The 19,017-nt window shown below is 40.0% G+C and overlaps 1 protein-coding gene across 5 annotated transcripts; it reads right to left on the reverse strand.

Moving 5' to 3' along the window:
- Positions 1 to 7,313: 7,313 nt before the first annotated feature.
- On the reverse strand, positions 7,314 to 17,482 carry LOC114350689 (transcription factor GATA-6). 5 transcript variants are annotated; one of them, XM_028301587.1, is made up of 8 exons: positions 17,103 to 17,482; positions 12,353 to 13,555; positions 12,092 to 12,284; positions 11,239 to 11,417; positions 10,737 to 10,868; positions 10,140 to 10,251; positions 9,948 to 10,074; positions 7,314 to 8,253 (listed from the first exon to the last, which is right to left on the reverse strand). In XM_028301587.1, the coding sequence occupies exons 2-8, from the start codon at positions 13,547 to 13,549 to the stop codon at positions 8,208 to 8,210; spliced, it is 1,986 nt and encodes a 661-aa protein (XP_028157388.1). In that variant the 5' UTR covers positions 13,550 to 13,555; positions 17,103 to 17,482; the 3' UTR covers positions 7,314 to 8,207. The 5 variants fall into 5 exon arrangements, 3 of the variants coding, with proteins under 3 accessions (XP_028157388.1, XP_028157387.1, XP_028157386.1); XR_003655724.1 differs by having other exon boundaries at positions 9,948 to 10,251; positions 10,737 to 10,883; XR_003655723.1 differs by having other exon boundaries at positions 7,314 to 8,920; positions 9,072 to 10,251; positions 10,737 to 10,883.
- Between the last annotated feature and the right edge of the window lie 1,535 nt (positions 17,483 to 19,017).

Genomic DNA, 19,017 nt, shown 5'->3' on the forward strand with positions numbered 1-19,017 from the left:
ACAAATATCAACATCAATCAACTACTATCATCATCATCAGCAGCAGTGATCATCAGTGCCTTTGTGATCTTGTGTCTAACGTGCAATAGCGTATCGGTTGAGTCGGCCTCCCAGAAGCGGGTCTCACCGACGAGATTGAGACGACGCATTTGTTGCACTTAGGGCACCTGAGCGCAGGGTACCACCACCATTATCAATTATTCATCATCAATAAAGTTTCCATTTACCATCAAAAATGGAAAACATACTATCACTTCAGCACCAGCTTATGGAAGCAATGAATAAGCTGTTAACAAACTTCAAAAAAGATGGAGCCGAAAGGAAAACTCCTTCTAACATCAAGAGACGTCTGGAGACTCTCGACCAGTACTGGAGGGAGTTCCAAGACAATCATATCAAGTTATGTGAGCAAGAAAACCGCGACTATACATACTTCGCGGAAAATCACTACGAGCGAACCTCATCCTTTTATACTGAGTGTCGTCGAGTGATTCAGCAACACTTACCAGCAGAGCAAGAACTGAAATCCTTCCTTAGACCCGCCACTCCACTAGCAGGCATGTCGACGGATTGGGTATCACCAGCATCAGCTACGACATCAGAACAGCAACATCGAACAGCAATCGACAGTGAAAATCAATCAATACCTAACTCGAGCAAAGTAGAGAGAGGTAATCAAAGCAAGCTAAGCGAGATGTATCGTAAGCAAAAAAGCAACTTTAAAGCATTCGAACGAGCACTAAACACCATCGATCTTGAACTACTTACCGAAAAGTGGGAGTTCGAGGATGCGCTGAAGAGCATCCAAGGTCGCTGGAACGCTGTGGACTCTCTGCATTGGGAAATCGACAGTGAAATTATCAATGACGACGTACAATACGAGCAGACGTACTACATGTACGAAGACAGCTTCAACAAAATGAAAAAGTCTATCAACAACAAGATGAGGTCCGTATCCCACCTAGAGCAATCAACACCGAAAATGGAAATTCCCGTATTCAGTGGCAGTTATCAGCAGTGGTCCTCGTTCAAGGACTTATTTACCGAAATAATTCACAAAAATACATCAATATCAAACGCACAAAAAATGCAATACTTAAAAGGTAAAGTCAAGGGCGAGGCCGAAAAATTAATTCAACACCTAAATATCAGCTCGGAAAACTACGAGACATGTTGGGAAATACTAAATCACAGATTCAACAACAAACGTCTAATATTCAATTCCCACATCAACACTCTTCTCGGTATTCCGGTCATACAAAATCAATCATCAACATCATTAAAGAAACTACATGATACCACCAAGGAATGCCTTAATGCCGTAAAAAACTTGGGCGTTAACATAACAAACTGGGACCCCCTCGTAGTACATCTACTACTTCAAAAATTGGACTCAGATACACACAACGACTACTTCGANTACGCGTTTACTCGATAAGTCAACGTCGCCAGTGATGTGTACGCGATTTAGTGAATGTGAATAGTGTGGTGTAGTGAAGTGTGAAATATTTTAATCATAGAGACTCTAAGCATGCAATTTTTAAGTTTCTTTTAATTTGTATCATTTTATCAATCAATCATCTTATCATCTCATCTTTCTCGCCCCCGCAGCATGTACGGTCTTGACCGCACATTCCGCGCCATCAGCATTTTCACCCTAATTGTATCACTTTTCATCCATCAAATCAGTGCACAATCAACCGCTACGGCGTGTACTCGTATACTATCAATATCAATAAATCAAAGCAAATCATCAAGTTTAGTCTAAAATCGTATCATTTCTATCAATTCTAAAGATGTGCAGTAAGCAGCTCGTACATTTACAAAAACCATTAACAAAATAGATGCCGCAGATTTTTTATTTTTTTTTGTTCCGCAGGGTAATAGATTAGTTATTCAATTTATATAATTTTAAACTCATTAGCTGTGCTCGCAACTTTGTACGCGTGAAAATTGTTTTCGATCATGAGTCCTCAGTTCCTCACTTTTATATCTAATTATCGAATTTCTGCTCAAGTTTCTTAACTTAAATAAACCTGAAAAAGATGAATAAAATCGGTAGTGTACGCGGTTCAACCCTTGGGCAAAAGCTAGTAATAATCAATAAATATTTAGCCATTAAAACATCTCAAGAGCGTAGAGCTAGTACAAGCTATAACCACCATGCTATATTCCTTATCTCTGCCCTTAATGATAATGACCTGCAGCATAGCACAGGAATTTGGCGTAAGCATCCAACCAATTAAACAATGCCTGAATGAGGTAATTTTAATATTCATCATCATCATCATCATCATCATCATCATCATATCAGCCATAGGACGTCCACTTCTGAACAACCTCCCCTAATGCTTTCCACCTTGATCGATTGGTAGCGGCGGATTTTAATATTATTTTCCGTCAAACATAGACTTTATTTATACCTTGTTTGTACCACATAAAGCAATAAAGATATTATGATTACGATATTTATTATTTATGAGTTTATATTTTTCACAACAAAATTTTATTTATAATGGTTTGCCCAACTTCATGTGTATATTTAACTGTGGAAACTTAATTGGTTTATGTGTTTTCTTACTGTACCTAAGTTAAATTATATTGTAACTGTATGTTTCCCAAAAAATAAATAAATAAATAGGCAATTTTCTGGGAAACTGCATATTTACGAAACATAATTGTATAGTTAAGTTAGTTACAATATACGAGTATGGTCCTGTAAATTAGAAAAAACGTGATTTGAAAATGTAAAATACTGATTGATTGGGCCTGTAATGTTGGCCTTGGCACAGAGTTAAACTGCAACTGTAAATTAATACTGTGTCAATTAAGTTTATGTATTAATCTACAATTTGGTTTCAAGTCTTAAAATCCAAAATCCAGGCTCTAGGAATATAGATTATTTCTGTTTTGAAGATGCGGCGATTCTTTTGACAGGTTGTAATTGAGGGCCCTAATATCAAAAGATTGGTTGAAATCAAATTCAAATCTTACAACAATACAAAAAAAAAGAATTGCATGTAAACAAAACAATTTTTAACATGAGCCCTGGGAAATCTGTGGTCTCGAATCGAGCAAGAGTGAGCCCACGAAGTGGGAGTTGGTCCAAGGATACAAGTGCGTTAATACCAGTCTTTTATTTTATTGTCCTACTTATAATATTATAAATGCGAAAGTTTGGATGTCATGAATTGTCATGATGTCTGGATGTTTGGATGTCTGGATGTCTGGATGTTTGTTACTTTTTCACGCAAAAACTACTGAACGGATTTTGTTGAAACTTTACAGTATTACGGTTTATAACCCAGATTAACATATAGGCTATAATTTATGACGATCTGTGACATACCTACTAAATTTCACGCGGGTGAAACCGCGGGTAAAAGCTAGTAATAGAATAAAAATTATTGACATTGTATCGAGTTTATACAATCTGTTCGGGAACCCACAGACTTTAAGGGCGTTTTCTATAAAATTTACAGGGTGTTAATAAAAAAATATGTTGCCACACTGTGTCTATTCGAGAGTTTTTTAAGTCCATTATTTTATAATGTTTTACTCCAATCACTATACTAAAAATAAAAACATTGAAATGACTACCACTCGGATCCGAGAGGGTTGAGATTTTACCACAAATGTATTATTTCGATTAAATTAAATGTAATCTGAAAGTTTGTCGGATCGGGTCCCTAACAGATTTTATACCTACATAAATCTAATGCACTGCCATCACGTGTCTAGATGTAGCGCACAACAGTCTTAAACGTGCGTATTTAGACAAATTAATATGAGTAGCGCCATCTTGCGTTCCGTTACGTACGTACCTACTCTGGATAAAGATGACCTCATTTAGTACGCTTTTGCTGGTACCTGCACTTCGAGTGGCGCTAGTATACATTACATATTATCGTACCAGCGCCCTCTATAGCACAAACATTTAAGTTCGTCGAATTATGTAAAGAGGGCGCGCGTGTAGAGTCGGAGTCGTAAATCAATAAAACTGTCGAGCTGTGCAACTGCACATCTCGACAAATCAACTGATTAGTCGAAACAAATCTTTAAACCCGCCAGCTGGTTATTAATAAATTAAGCTAAATTACCTATTAAATTGGTTGTATAAAGTAATCATCCTACTATATTAATATTATAAATGCGAAAGTTTGTGTGTGATTGTTTGTTACTCTTTCACGTAAAGACTACTGAACGGATTTCGATGAAACTTTACAGTATTATTGTGTTCAACCCAGAATAACATATAGGTTATAATAATTTATGACGATCTGTGACAAACTAAAGGACAATGGGCAAAATGGTACCCGGCTCCAATAGATATGAGTCTAGTATCGTTTGAAAGGTCTTACCAAGATGAACAACTTTTACTATGACCACCAGCCTCAGATCTGGTTGTGTACGAAGATATACATACTTTTTTGCAGAATGGTACCCGGCTCCAATAGTAATGTTTGTAGTGTCATTTGAAAGGTCTTACCAAGACGAACAACATTTACTATGGCCACCAGCCTCAGATCTGGTTGCGTTCGAAGATAAAGATACTTTTTGTGTAACCTAAGTATCATACAGTATGAAGGGGGACGCACTCGGGGCAGGGCACCGACGAGATGGTCGGACGCGGTGAGGAAGACGGTGGGCGGGAGTTTGCATCGTGCGGTCCACACAGCTTATGACCGCAGTCTGTGGAGGAACACTATCTGTGGTCGCGATCCTCATCAGTGAGGGAGGAAGAGACCGAGGAAGAAAAAGAAGAAGTATCATACGTGTCTATCGTATGGTACTTAGGTTATGCGAGTCAGGAAGGGTTTACTGTTCCAGCATCCTTCCTTAACTCTATAATTATTGATGGGGATGATTGTGAAATAAATATTTTTATACTACTAAGCTTGATAAGGGGTATTCATAAAAAGTTACACCTAGGAAGAACCTTGGATTAAAATGACATTTCCATACCAAATGACAATTTAAGCCAGAGTTCAACTAGGGTGTAACTTTTATTAATAAAGAAAGGGGTTAAAGTTTTATTACTTCTTAAGGGTTTTATTATGGGTTGCTAAAGCGAATAAACCCACAAGACCCAACAAGTCCACCCACAAGATGGACCGACGACCTCACAAAGGTATCGGGAAGGCGCTGGATTCAGGCCGCCACCAACCGACCATTGTGGAAATTATTGGGGGAGGCCTATGTTCAACTGGACGTCCTATGGCTAAAATGATCACGATGATGATGATGAAAGCGAATAAAGGTCTAATAGCTTGGGTAGTTCATCGTAGGTATAATCCTTTCCTTTTCAATGCTTCTTTTAGTTATATTAATAGATTGTAGTCATAATACATACTCGTATACATGGATGATTGTGTTATACTTTCATTATAATACTTAGTGGAATTACTGCTTTCAAAACGTGAATTAGATCTGGCCCCATAGCAGACATTTACCTACATCTAAAGGCCTTTTAAAATATATATTGGTTATGGCTATTGGAGCGGGTACCACTTTCCATACATTTGTGCCCATCATCCTTTCACGCGGGTGAAGCCGCGGGCAATAAAGTCAATTTCAGTAATAAGTTTTAATTGATTTTGGGAAAATAAAATTCATTAATTTTAACAGAAAAATTAAAACCGACTCCAAAAAACGTGCACTCATCATCATCATCATCATCATCATTTCAGTCATAGGACGTCCACTGCTGAACAAAGGCCTCCCCTAATGCTTTCCACGTTGATCGATTGGTAGCGGCCTGCGTCCAGCGCCTCCCTGCTACCTTTACGTGCACTAAAAAGTAGAAAATAATTTCATTTTTTATTTATTAGGACAAATGTATACCATGATTGATATTCTCGGAGTCGGTGCCAGTCTGCCCAGTGCCAAGCTCAAGAAATGTTCTAAATTTACCGGCACCGACTCCAAAAATATCAATCATGGTATACATTTGTCCTAATAAATAAATAATGTAATTTCTTTCTACTTTTTAGTGCAGGGTTTTTGGAGTCGGATTAAATTTTTTTGTTAAAATTAATTTATTTCATGCTTTTTAGTTGATAAGTCCTTGTTATTGTCACTGAAGATGGACAGTACCTAATAAAATGTTTAATGAGATTGAGACTATAGTTTTCCATTTAAGTGTAAATAATCTTCCCTACAAAATACAGGCTACCTACTTTAAATATCGGCAACTAAAAAGTATCATCTAACTCCTTACTTACGAAGTTTGACCTTTCATCATCAGTTCACCTAAAAAACCTGAAATAATACAACTGTATGTACATACATACGTACCTAAAATATTTAAATAATTATTCTCCAACTCCTAACCGTTAAGGAGTTGTACCTTCCATCATCACCTCATCAATATTAGATTATGACTACCAGACGCATTATACTTGAATAACTTTAGAATAAATATGAAAAACGTAATACGTGCCTATAAAATTTGAGGTTTGCCCTCTTGGACTTGGTGGTAATGGGACCACCACAAATCGGTCAACAGTTGACGGAGTAATCGGTGAACATCATCATCATTTCAGCCATAGGACGTCCACTGCTGAACATAGGCCTCCCCCAATGCTTTCCACGTTGATCGATTGGTAGCGGCCTGCATCCAGCGCTTCCCTGCTACCTTTACGATGAAAATACATAGAAAAAAAAAACATACAGCCGAACATATAACGTCCTCCTTTTTGAAGTCGGTTAAAAAGGAATTTTATTTTTTAGGCCTTTTCTGAAAGTGCCGGTCAATGAAAAAAATGGTACAGCTGTAGTACCTACTCCTCACTCGGAGCAATAGCTAATATGGGGTCAAAATCTTAGTAATACCTACTCTAAGGCAAGTCATACACGTTTGAAGATTTGATATTACGTAGTTGGCTAAACAGTTCGTTCACTGTATTAATACATAATCTACAAAAATGGCTTCTGTGGGTACGTTTGTGTCACAGCACAGTTATAATAATTATGTCACGTGATATAACTTTATGTTCTTCTTTTCCCAACGGGTCCATGAAATTGTAAAATATATTTTTAAATTTTCGCATATGAATTCCAATGGGACCACGAGTATTATCCAAAGTATTTTTTATAGGTATTATTCATCCATAAATCCAGCTTTTACCTTTGATTTTACCAAATGTTTTCATGGAACAGCGAAATGCTTTTTTAATTTTAATATCGTGGACCCGTTCAGAAATTTTAAGGTACATTTTTTAAAACAATAGAGCTAACACTTTTTTTTTAGAGGGCCTATCTCATCAAGGGACAAAGGAGACATCAGGAGAAAGTAGAAAAAACAACTGTGATAAAAATAGTAATTTTCTTTACTCCACATTACATCAGTGACTCTGTCAAATCATAAATAATACAGACCTATAGCAAACACTCGGAACTCTTTACATTTACACGCAGTTATGTCAACTCTTAAACAAGTAAATAGTAATTAATAAATTCGTTGCTAAATAACAGTTAAACTCGTCTGTAGGAAACGTCATGCGTTCTAGAAAAAGTTAATTAAATAATTGTAGACGGGTTAGAAGAATGCTTAAATTTTTTATCGGTAGGTACAAATATGTTTTCATAATACGTCATTATTTATCCATACGTTGCTCCGTGTACAATTAAAATACGTATTTCCCTTTCAATACAAAATGTTGAAAGCAACTCCTTATTGCAGAGACGACAACATAAACTCTATATACGTATGTTGGATTTATTCATTTATTTAACCTAACGCTGCGCAAACGCACAACTTTATAAAATAAGCGGTAATTCGAACGCTGTTACACTATTTGAGAATTAACTTAAGTAAACTATGCGTCAGTTGACGTTCAACAGTGAACACAACAGATAAAATTACTGTACAAAATTATTAGACTCGTATGTATTTTATATTTGGCTCAAAGCTGCTTTTGTTCTATTTTCTTAATTTACACAACAATTCACAATATTTACAAAGGCAGGCCCACACCCACATCTCTAGCATCGTCTTGCTGTAAAGTATCTATAACTAATGCTCATTGTCATAATTTACTTCTGGTGCGATACTTACTCGTACACAGTCGTATCTTTTGACAAAAATCTGCTCTTGATAATTTTCAATTGCGTTTTCTCATTAAGTGCTCATAGAATGCGAGAGGGTTGGGTCCACCTTGAATGTGAGTGGATTACAAACTAGTATGTACAGGATGCGCGGGCGGTCACGGCGGGCGGTAGTGCGGCGCGCCGCGCTCTAGCGCTGGTACCCTGCGGAACACATCAACACCGATGCTTTAGGAAACTGATATACTTCATAAAACCTATTGACATTATTTATCCATTTACATTAAACAAGCAATAAACTTATCGAATTGATTACACTCTCAATATACTATAGAGTGAAAAAATACGAAATACTTTTTGAATCAAACGAAATCGTTGATGTAACATATACTATTTAACACAATTGGAAATTAAGTTACATAATACACAATATTGAACATGTGATGTATTATATCATTTGTTTCTGGAGACATTTGACTCGACATTTTTAATGTCTAGCTATCGAACGCTTCACGGGGAACGCCGCGGATCTACGTCTTTTTCTCACCGGGGCAAAATATTATTGATGTGCGAGTCTGAGATGTGAAAAATCCAACTGGGCGTTTTCGTTTTGGCGTACCTAGTGAAAGCTGCGGAATGCCACTAGTAAATACGGACAGCACAAGACCGGTCGCTGTGGAAATTTATAATTGACGTCTTAGTCCAGCAGAGGACGCCTTTTGATTGAAAAGTATGGCAATCATTGAATAGATTCCAGTGTATTGACAGCCCTTGTAATGTTTACTGGCGTTTGAAAATATTGTATTAAAATCGCGCTTCTGGATTGCCCAACTAAATTCTTAATAATTCTATTTTGTATGTTGACTTAACTTTGCATTTTGTTTAAATAAAAACTTATGAGCTTAGCAGTAACTGAAGCAGTAGTAAAAAAGAATTGCCTATGACGAATGATTTTATTTTTATACATAAAATTGATGAAATCCACGGATATTGCGTGTCGGCGTCGGCACATGTCACAAGACTGATAAGATCCTAATCAGTTGCGAAATCGGTTCAGCTGTCTCGATCCGATCTAGTAGGTATTTCAATGGAAAAATACAAGGCAATGCCAATAAAAACAAAAAGAAAAATATATCGTAAACTATGAACAATTATGGCAATATCATAATTATCGTGGTGAACCTATTGAAATAAAATGCCAAGAATTAAAAATATAATCTTGTTCCAATGACAGAAATAAAATATGATTAGATAAGTAAGTACTACGCCTTGTTGGCAAATTAAATGTATTTTCTTTATAATGTAGGTAAGTATGAGTATTGGTACCTATTACAAAAATTTTAGCTTACTAATTTATTTATAAGCATGAAGCTAGCATAACATTATGATATTTCTGAAACTACGGTGCTCGAGACAGATTACAGTTTACTAACCAACACCAGCGTTCGGGTCTACTAAGTAGGTGAGCGCAGAGCACACATTGTAAAAATAGCTGAAAGTGAAACAACAGCCGAGTGTAAGCGCAACGCAAACCTTGAGATAACGAGCATAAGACACGCGCAAATACACTGCGACGCGTAAGACTGGCACATGAACGTTCGAGCACAGGTTCAGTAACACACAACCAAAACCAGACTAGTTCTAGTCGCAAGCCGATATGCAGTACCTTTGAGTGCGAGAGCAGAAGAGAGTTGAAGACAGGCGTCAGTTGTACAAAGACGTGGTGCACGAAGCCCAATGTTATTTCAGTGCTTGGTGTTTTTAAAACAAGACGGTTAGTGCTGCTGTTTTCAAGATTGAACTCGAATCAGTGTGTTTTGATCAAAAACGAATACCGATCTTGAAACACAGGCATAAATTTCAGCGAACGGCAAGCACGTCTCGGAGTATGTACTCACATATCGGCTTGGTGGCGCGCAGAGGGCAGCAGCAGCAGCGCGCCCGCGGCCGCCGCGCCCGCCGCGCCCGCGCCCGCCTCCACCGCCGCGTACAGCGGAGGCAGCACCTTGTGCGGGGGCGCCTCCACTGCGACACACAAAGCATGAGCCGGGCACAGGACTAGAGCTACACGCACACGGGCCAGCACGTACCGGAGAGCGCGCCGCCGGGCCGCGCCGCGCCGCCGTGCCCGCCGCCCATGCTCTTGGGCTTGCGCTTGCGCGTCTGGATGCCGTCCTTCTTCATGCTCAGCGGCCGGTTCACCTGCGGACACACACTCCTTAGCCGCGACTGGCAGACGGGGGAACTCCTCGTAATCTGCCGCCACGCGCTCCTATCATCCTTTAAACAAGCGTATCTACCCACGAGGAGATAATTGATAAAAGATTATTTATCTCATTATGAATATTCGTGGTCGCGCGATGATAATTCTCTATCAGTCGGTAGCCCCGCGTTTTATCTCGCGAGATTAGATGAGACCCTGTGTTTTGATTTTTTATACAGGTCTAATATTTGCCGAGGAGTTCCCTGATAACTGGTGCACCGGCGATTAGATACCTGCGGGCTGGCTCATCTAATCAGCATAACTCTGTAATCGATGCACAATCGCGCGATACTCCTAGCGCGATATGCTTCTATCTGATGTTTATAAATATACGGGTACGGAAGCTTTAAAACATCATTTTAATTAGAAGTATCTATTGCTTGTGGGGGTGACAGAGGCACGGAAGCATGCATGGTGTGCTTACGTTGTGCAGCTTGTAGTAGAGGCCGCAGGCGTTGCAGACGGGCTCGCCGTTGTTGTTGCGGCGCCACAGCGTGGTGTTGGAGGTGCGGCAGTTGGCGCACGTCACGCCCACGCGCCGGTTGCCGTTCGTCGGCTGCCAAACATACTGCTGATTAGGGAGCACTCATGCATCATCACTTCTTCCGTCAATTACTTCGGGATTTTAATCAAGTTATGTAGAAAATCATGACTTTAAGTTAAAGAAAATAGGGCTTTGTTTATAAGGAATAATTTCAATTTCATACTTAATTCCACTACTAAGTATGAGTTTTTTAACGATAAAATCCGATCACGTTATTTAATGATCCCAGATTTAACTATCCCGTGAGCTTAATATAATTATGCAAGTGTAGGTAACAAAAACCAGTTGATCAGTCAACCGATCGCTCTCCGAGTCCGATTCTTGATATCCGATCAATTTGAGGTTTGACCGATCAGTGCATAGGAAGACTGTGCATAGTTACCAGCGCCTGCTGCGGCTTGGCCTTCTGCCCCTTGAGCGGCGGGCGGTTGACGCCGTTGATGCGCGTGTAGAGCCCGCAGGCGTTGCACAGGTAGTGGCCGGTGCCGTCGCGCCGCCACAGCGGCGTCGTGGCCGCGGCGCAGTTCACGCACTCCTTCACCTCGCCCATGCCGGCCATCGCTGCCAACACAACTTGTTTTAGGGTTTTACTGCGACGGCCAATAAAACATGTTCGAATTTAATGCGAATGTTGTTGACTACGAGATTTTATTAGGGTTAGCCTACGCGCAGACCACCAACTTTTAGTTGGCCGGTAGTTGGATCCGATTTTTATTTGTATGAAAATCAAATCGGTAAAATGTGCGCACTTCCATACATGTCCATACTGATTAACAGCCCGACCCAACTATCGGCTGACGAAAAATCTATGGTCTGCGCCTAGGCTTAAGCCCTTGGTCGAGGGTGAAGACAATATGCGTGTTGCGCATACATATAAGTTAACAATAATAGACCACATCAACTGAACTTTTACTGTTACCGGAGCTTCTAGCTAATTTCTCTCTCCAATATAAATACATTGTGTCTTTTTTAAACTTCCTAATTATTACTCAATTTAATTATTGCACCACAATTTCGTATTAGTGACTATACTTTGATGTGATTCATCATAATCAAGAATAGTAATGAAATGAACGGACAAAATAAAGTACCTAGTTGAATTGAATTGAATGTAATGTTTATTACAAACCGTATAGTTACATTTATTAATATGCACATACATACAAAGTCTAACTACTTTAGTTGTATTATTTACGACCAGATATTTTGTAAAGTTTTGTAAAGCCGATACTCACCGGGGTCGAACCCGTCGTCGATGGGCAGCAGGTTGTGCGCGGGCCAGGCCTGCGCCGGCGCCGGGTAGCTCTCCACCAGCAGCCCGCTCTCGTAGCCCGACACCGGCACGTACTCCACGCCGCCGCCCTGCCCCAGGTAGTGCTCGCCGCCCACCTTGTACTGCACCGTGTTGCCGTGCGTGTACAGCGTCACCTGGAGCGATACTCATTAGTCGCGGACTTGACGAGCGACGCCCTCTTTGTTTCGTCGTTCCTCCTTACCTGCTGAGAATTGGGACTCGGCGGAGCTTCGTATACGGTCTGCGACTGCGGCACGACGGAGCCGTACACGACGTGCGCGCCCCGCGCGGTCAGCGAGGAGGACGACAGCGTGGGGTCGCTGCGGTACATGAGCTGGCCCGGCGGGGACTCGTCGCCGCGCGCCGCGCTCGGGCCCGGCGCGCCGCCGTACAGCGTGAGCAGCTCCTTGCCGCCGCCCGCGTAGGCGCCGTAGCCCGCGCCGCCGTACTGCGGGCTCTGGCCGGCGTACGCGTAGCCGCCGTGCACCGACGTCACCGGCTGCAGGCTCGCGTACGTCGTGGGCCGCGGCTCGCCCTCTGCCCTCGTCTCGTACTTCACTTGCTGGTACGCCACTCCCACGGACTGTTGGTTGCTGAGCGACGTCGTCTGAATCATCTCCAAAGCGGTGGACGCAGCCGCCTGATCGCTCAATACGGCCGCGTACTGCCGCCCGTCTGCGGAGCCGTTGGCCCCCTCGGCACTCGTTGCGTAAACTTGCATTTGTTCTGTTTTATCTTTATGCGCTAAAAAGGCTTCATGCCCGTGCTCCTCCGCTTCACCTTCCTGAGCAACGATGACGTGGTGAGGCGCCCCGTAGCGCAGCGCCAGCCCGCGTCCGTAGGGCGGCCGCTGCGGGGCGCGAGCGTATTGCGGCTGCAGGCGCTTGTCCGCCGACGCTGGAGATGGTAGCGTTCTATAAGGCTCTTGCTTGAACGCTAGATATCGAGCCGTTTCAGCTTCCGCTAACCGTAACCTTTCCTCGTCGTAGTGTTGTTGTGGGGCTTCACGTCCGTCTGTTTCTTCTAACTTGGGCGCATAATGCTGGAGTTGGTGCTGCTCGTGTTCCATTTGGGACGTTTCTGGCGGCTCATCTTTGACCCCGTCGTCGTTGCCGAGCTCCCCGGTCTCGGTGGTGATGTGCCCGGCGGCGGTGATGGTGCGCACTGCGCGGCGCGAGGTGATCACGGACTGCGAGTGTGGGTGTGGAGACGAGTCTCGGCTGGCGGCGTTGGAGTGCATTTCGACTGCCGGTTGCTCGCTCGCGCCGTTGGAGGCATCCACAGCTTGTTCCTGTTCTATTCTTTCCTCATTTTTGACTAGTTGTAACGCTTCCTGCGTCGGTTCCTCCTCTCTTTGCTCTTCACTGACTACGCGTCCCATCGACGTTACTGTCTCCATATTTACCTGCAAATAAAGATGCTGTTATTTTTTATCGACATTTTTAAAAAGTCTACTATAGCTGTTGGTACCAGCAAGTTTTTTCACCTGCGGTGACGACAAATAAACTAAGGCGAAGGCTTCACGCGGCCGGAAGAGAGCTGGGCCGCGGAAGTACAAATAGGGAGAGCGGCGCCGGCGCCGGCTGCGACCCTCGCTCTAGTGTCATTGACACCGTCAGGAGGCTGATACTTGGCTTTAACTTTTAGTCGTAGTTAGGTTGTTTTATAGATATTTATTCCATCGATAATTATTTTCTTAAAAATGAAATCTTGGACTCAAACTTCTTAAGTCATAAACCAGCATAATAAATTGCTTCAATTATTTATATTGTGTATAAAATAAAATCATTACCTATCGTAAAGTAATTCAGTTAACTATCAAGAAAACAGATGCCTCCATTGCCTTCGTTTTGGGTGTTCCGTGTACGACGTTACGAGTTGGCAAACATGTCCTTTAAATATTCATTCCTCCACCGTAATACTGTCAGTTTATAAAAATAAGCTACAATTTAGTATACGTCTATTTTTGACCTTAGTTTGAGGTGGTAAGGTGTATTTTAGGCGTGCCTTGTGGTTTCCGCTGCAGCGTTTATGGCGCGCTGTTTGCTCGTTGATAACATCACTGCTGATAAGAGTTTCATCATATTAATAACCCCGATGAGCGGGACTCGGTGGGAAAAGTGACGATTAAGGGAACAACAGAACATATTTCGTATCAGCATAAATCTTAACTTACAACCTGCAATGTGCTGCAAACGCATAAATTATGTCAATTTTACGTATTCGTATTAGCTTCACAACACAAAATGTAGAATTTTTGAGAACTTTTTGTTCGGGTCAATGAAAACCAGGTGCTGTTGATCGAATAAAATTTTACACGAGTAGTATATCGTAGACCCGCTATTCGAACTTATTGTAGTTTGGTTTTGATATAGTATTTGTTTTTGCCTTGAAAACTCTTACAATTGGTACGAGTATATCAATATAATGTACCTAAGAGTAATTGTTCAAATTCACGAATAATAAATCTAAATTTATCTATTCATAAATGAATTATTTTCTTTAAATATACAACACTTATGAACCACGAGGATCATTTGCGCAAGCGCAAATCGTCATTTTCGTGCCCTTACCAGTGCTACTGTTCGCTACTACGGGCGCTAAACTTAAAGCTCGGGTCTTGCTACGAACGAGCGTTACGAAGCATAGCTGTTATTGTGATTATACTTACTTTCCGTTACTACATGGCGTTATTCCTCATTTAAATAAATAAGAATAAGAATAAGAAAAACTTTATTTGACACAAAAGAAAACAGAAAAACAGAAAATTAAATGAATTGGCGATGATGACACTTGTTAAATCATAACTTATTTACTATGAATAATGCTGTTCTATCCATATCCGATATCTTTACGGCTAAGGTGACTAGTAATCGCAATAAATAACTTCTTAAAGTATAATTACGTGGATTATTTATTAGTTAATTTACTAGTAGGCTTTTAAAAATCACTTTTACACGTCCCAGTATAATCCTACCACTGCTTCGGAACAATAAATGGGCCCGTGTGTTGAGAAGAAGCGCAAGAAACTCAGTCACTATTGTCAGCCTCTTTTTTAAGGGTTTATAAAGAAAAGTCTTTATTAAAATACAATAGTTAAAATGTTTGATTCGAGCTAGGCAAATATTCCAAACATTTTATTTTATGTAATACCGCTTCGTCACTCTATCTAAATGTACTACATATAACTAAAAGGTGACTGACTGACTGACTGACATAGTGATCTATCAACGCACAGCCCAAACCACTGGACGGATCGGGCTGAAATTTGGCTTGCAGGTAGATGTTATGATGTAGGCATCCGCTAAGAAAGGATTTTACGAAACTCCACCCCTAAGTGTGTAAAACGGGATCCATGCGTACGAAGTCGCGGGCGGCCGCTAGTAATAATTATAAGCCTAGGCGCAGACCACCGATTTTTAGTTGGCCGATAGTTGGGCCTGATTCTTATTTGTATAAAGAATCAGCCGATACCAAATCGGTGTAAAGTGTGCACTTTCATACTTCTTGATAACAGTCTGACTCAACTTACGGCCAACAAAAATCTGTGATCTGGGCCTATATAGGCTAAATCTTTTGTCTGCGACTTCGATCGCATGAATTGAATTTCGGCTGTCGCGCGCGCTTATATCCGTTTTAAGAATCGAAATAAAAACTTTTGTATATTTTTGCCTGTCTCAAACTATCTATTAAAATGTCATAAACATCAGTGTGCCTACCATGAGTTTACGTTAGGTGAGCTCGCTAGCGAATACATCAAAAAATTCTATGAAGATTTTATTTCTTGAAAGTAGCCGCTAGGGGCGCTGCACAATATGTCATACATTTAAATGTCATTTTTTTACGCAGTCGCTAGCGAGTACACCTAACGTGAACTCATGGTAGGCACACAGATCATTAGTTTAGGCATGTTACTATTAGTAAGTTTGTTTGGAAGTATGGATACTAATGGTGTGTAATAGTACATTGTACTTATAAAAGCTTACGGTCCTGGCTGTTCTTTTTAAGTATGGTCAAGCCGGGACAGACCGAGACAACTTTTTATGTACCTTTTCCAAATAAATAGTCCTTTAAAAACTAAGTAAGTAAGTCTTTAAGGAAATGTATGTATGTACAACAATGCAATGTAAGCAATGTAAAAAATGTTAAAGTTGTTAAATAAACTTTTATTTTATTTATTTTATTAAGTATAAATTATGAAAAAACGATAGGTATTTGATACTTAAATGATATTGGTTGCTATACGCTTAATTGTTTATATTAATTATAATATTGAAGAGTAGGAAATAGTTGATTTAATTTATTGCAATATTTTAATAAGGTACTCGTAATATTCGATGATTCTCTATTAACAAGATTTATACTTACCACCTATAGTTTTTAAAGCGAAATTGCGTACTAATTCCTGCCTTATTGAATTGAAATTTTTCCTTACTAATTATTACAAATGATACAAAAGAATTATCAATTCGTTTTGATCACTTAAAACTGATTGATAAGAACATCAGAAAAAAACACAAATAAAGTATTTTACTTTACATATTTGGATTGAACGATAGATACATCATATTTGATAAGTGATATGCCTAGATGTCATTTTATTTTGTATTTTTAGTTAAAGAAAGTCTTATCGTGGACAATTTCTTTGAAGTTTTCTTAAATTTGATTTCAGTACTAAGCCTTGAAGGATTATTTCCACAAATACTATCTACATAATTTAAAATATATTATAATCGAACCTAATTTTTAAAACCTTGGGTGCCCTGCTGTTATTAATAAACGAGATTGTTAGAATTTAGTTGTAATTACTTGTAGAGTCATATTATTTTCATTAATTATTAATTCTATAAAGTAAATTCGACCAACATGATTTTAAATACTAATAAATCAATGTACCGTTACTTTTGTTATTTCATAATAGAAGTCTTACAACGTATAAGTGCAGTGCTCACCTTCTCTACGCGTACCACTCGATGGCAATCACTCTATCTTTGGCGTTCTTTGGCACAATCACAGCATCGCGGGAAAAACGATCACTCCGCGTACGCGACGGTTCTGCGCGGCATCGCGAGTGGGCGCGCACGCCGCCTCCGCCCCGCGGCGCGCTCCGCTTCACACCTTTGCGCCCCACACATGCGCACGCCAGCGTGTACAGCTCATACACAGACACTGATCACGCATGTGTGCACCCGTCCGCATCTGCGATTGGACAGGCTTCAGTTTTCAGTTTTCCCTGTCCGCACTGAGAGCTATTTTAAACGTAACAATTTTTCTTTACAATATTCAATTGTTTAAACACATTATATTTCACGTATAAGAGCTCCTATCGATATATCAATATAAAAAATTGCCTACTTATGTATACATTGTTGATCTAGGTACTTTAGTTTGCGTCTACGTGTAGGTCTGAGCATATTATGAAAAGAAGCTACACCTGATATCATTTTAAAATATTGGCATTATTTTCTTATAAACCTCGCGAACGATACCAAACCTACGTAACTAAGCATAATTATATTCAAAATTTAATTCGTGTCCGGCAAGGCATACGCGCAAGGCTAATAGGTGACAATGCTTTTATGCTTACCTACTCTACACATTATTTATGACGTGAAAAGAAGGTGCCTAGTCATTCTCTTTCTGAATTACAATTGCAAGCTACCTCCTTGTTTTTATCATCTCATAAGTTTCGTTTTAAAAGGCCCCTATTTGTAATATTGTTTGCACATCAACCACTGACTCTTGACCTCCTTCCCTTTTCTCAGTATCATGAAAAGTTATGTGGTTTTAATATTATGTGGCATTACCAAACGTATGGAAGCTGAAAACATTGAATTTTCGGATAGATACAGTTTATTCTGTAACCTATTATTAATACCGTTTGATATAGTTCATGAAGCACTTTTAGGATCAGTAAATAGTTTCTCGATATCTTGTATAGTTTTAAAATAATCGAGCGAGATCACTTATAGAATCTACATGAAAATAGTGGTAGTATGCGGTGGTTTCAATGCTTTGTGCCTGCTTTATTACACTATTTATTTATACTGTTCAAAATTATCGACTTTTCATTACTTTATGTTTATCGTCACACGAAAATGCAAAGAGATGGCTAGAAACTTCTCCATTTCTGCACGTGTGCGCGTGGAGTCCGTAGTTCGTACGTAACAAATTGAGGTTTAGGCAGTCTGTAATCCGAATAAGAACATGCATTTATCGCCAACGTGTCAAGAATAGAAAACAATATAAAGGACTTTTGTGTAATCCCTTTTTATCCCTGAATTTATGCTCCGGCCGTAGGTACTTAGTAGCCATTATTTTTACGATACGTATCTGACAATAAAAGCACGATAAGGCCGCCTGGTAATGCGCTCAGCCCTTATCTAATCAATTAAACCGACTTGAGACATCGATCATCGGTCTAATTACACTCGATAAGTAAACCGTGTTCCTTACCTACCGTGCTTGCTCCCCATTACTAGGATAGAAACTCAATCATATCTCAGTGGACCTTACAAAATAATCATAATCATAGTAGGGTATCGCTCTCAAATTGCACGCAATCCCTGGAAAACTTTGTAATTAGCCTGATCATCATTTTCCATCAGGTGAGATGGCCTAGGCCAAGAGGTTCCACAATGGTGGATAAAAAAACGTTTGTACGGAACCCTCAGCGCGCGAGTCCGACTCGTAGTTTGCCGGTTTCAGTTTCAGTTGAAATCACAATTATTCAAATTCATAAGTCGATAAGATAATTTTCCATCCTGGACTGCATCTCACTTAAACATCAGGTGCGATTGCGATCAAATACCTGCCTTGTTCTGAGTAAAAAAAAATCGATCTGCATAGAAGATTTTTTAAAATTCT

This window comes from Ostrinia furnacalis, unplaced genomic scaffold (assembly GCF_004193835.3).
Source record: "Ostrinia furnacalis isolate ACB-3 unplaced genomic scaffold, ASM419383v2 OfSCF0954, whole genome shotgun sequence".
Classification (NCBI taxonomy): Eukaryota; Metazoa; Arthropoda; class Insecta; order Lepidoptera; family Crambidae; genus Ostrinia; species Ostrinia furnacalis.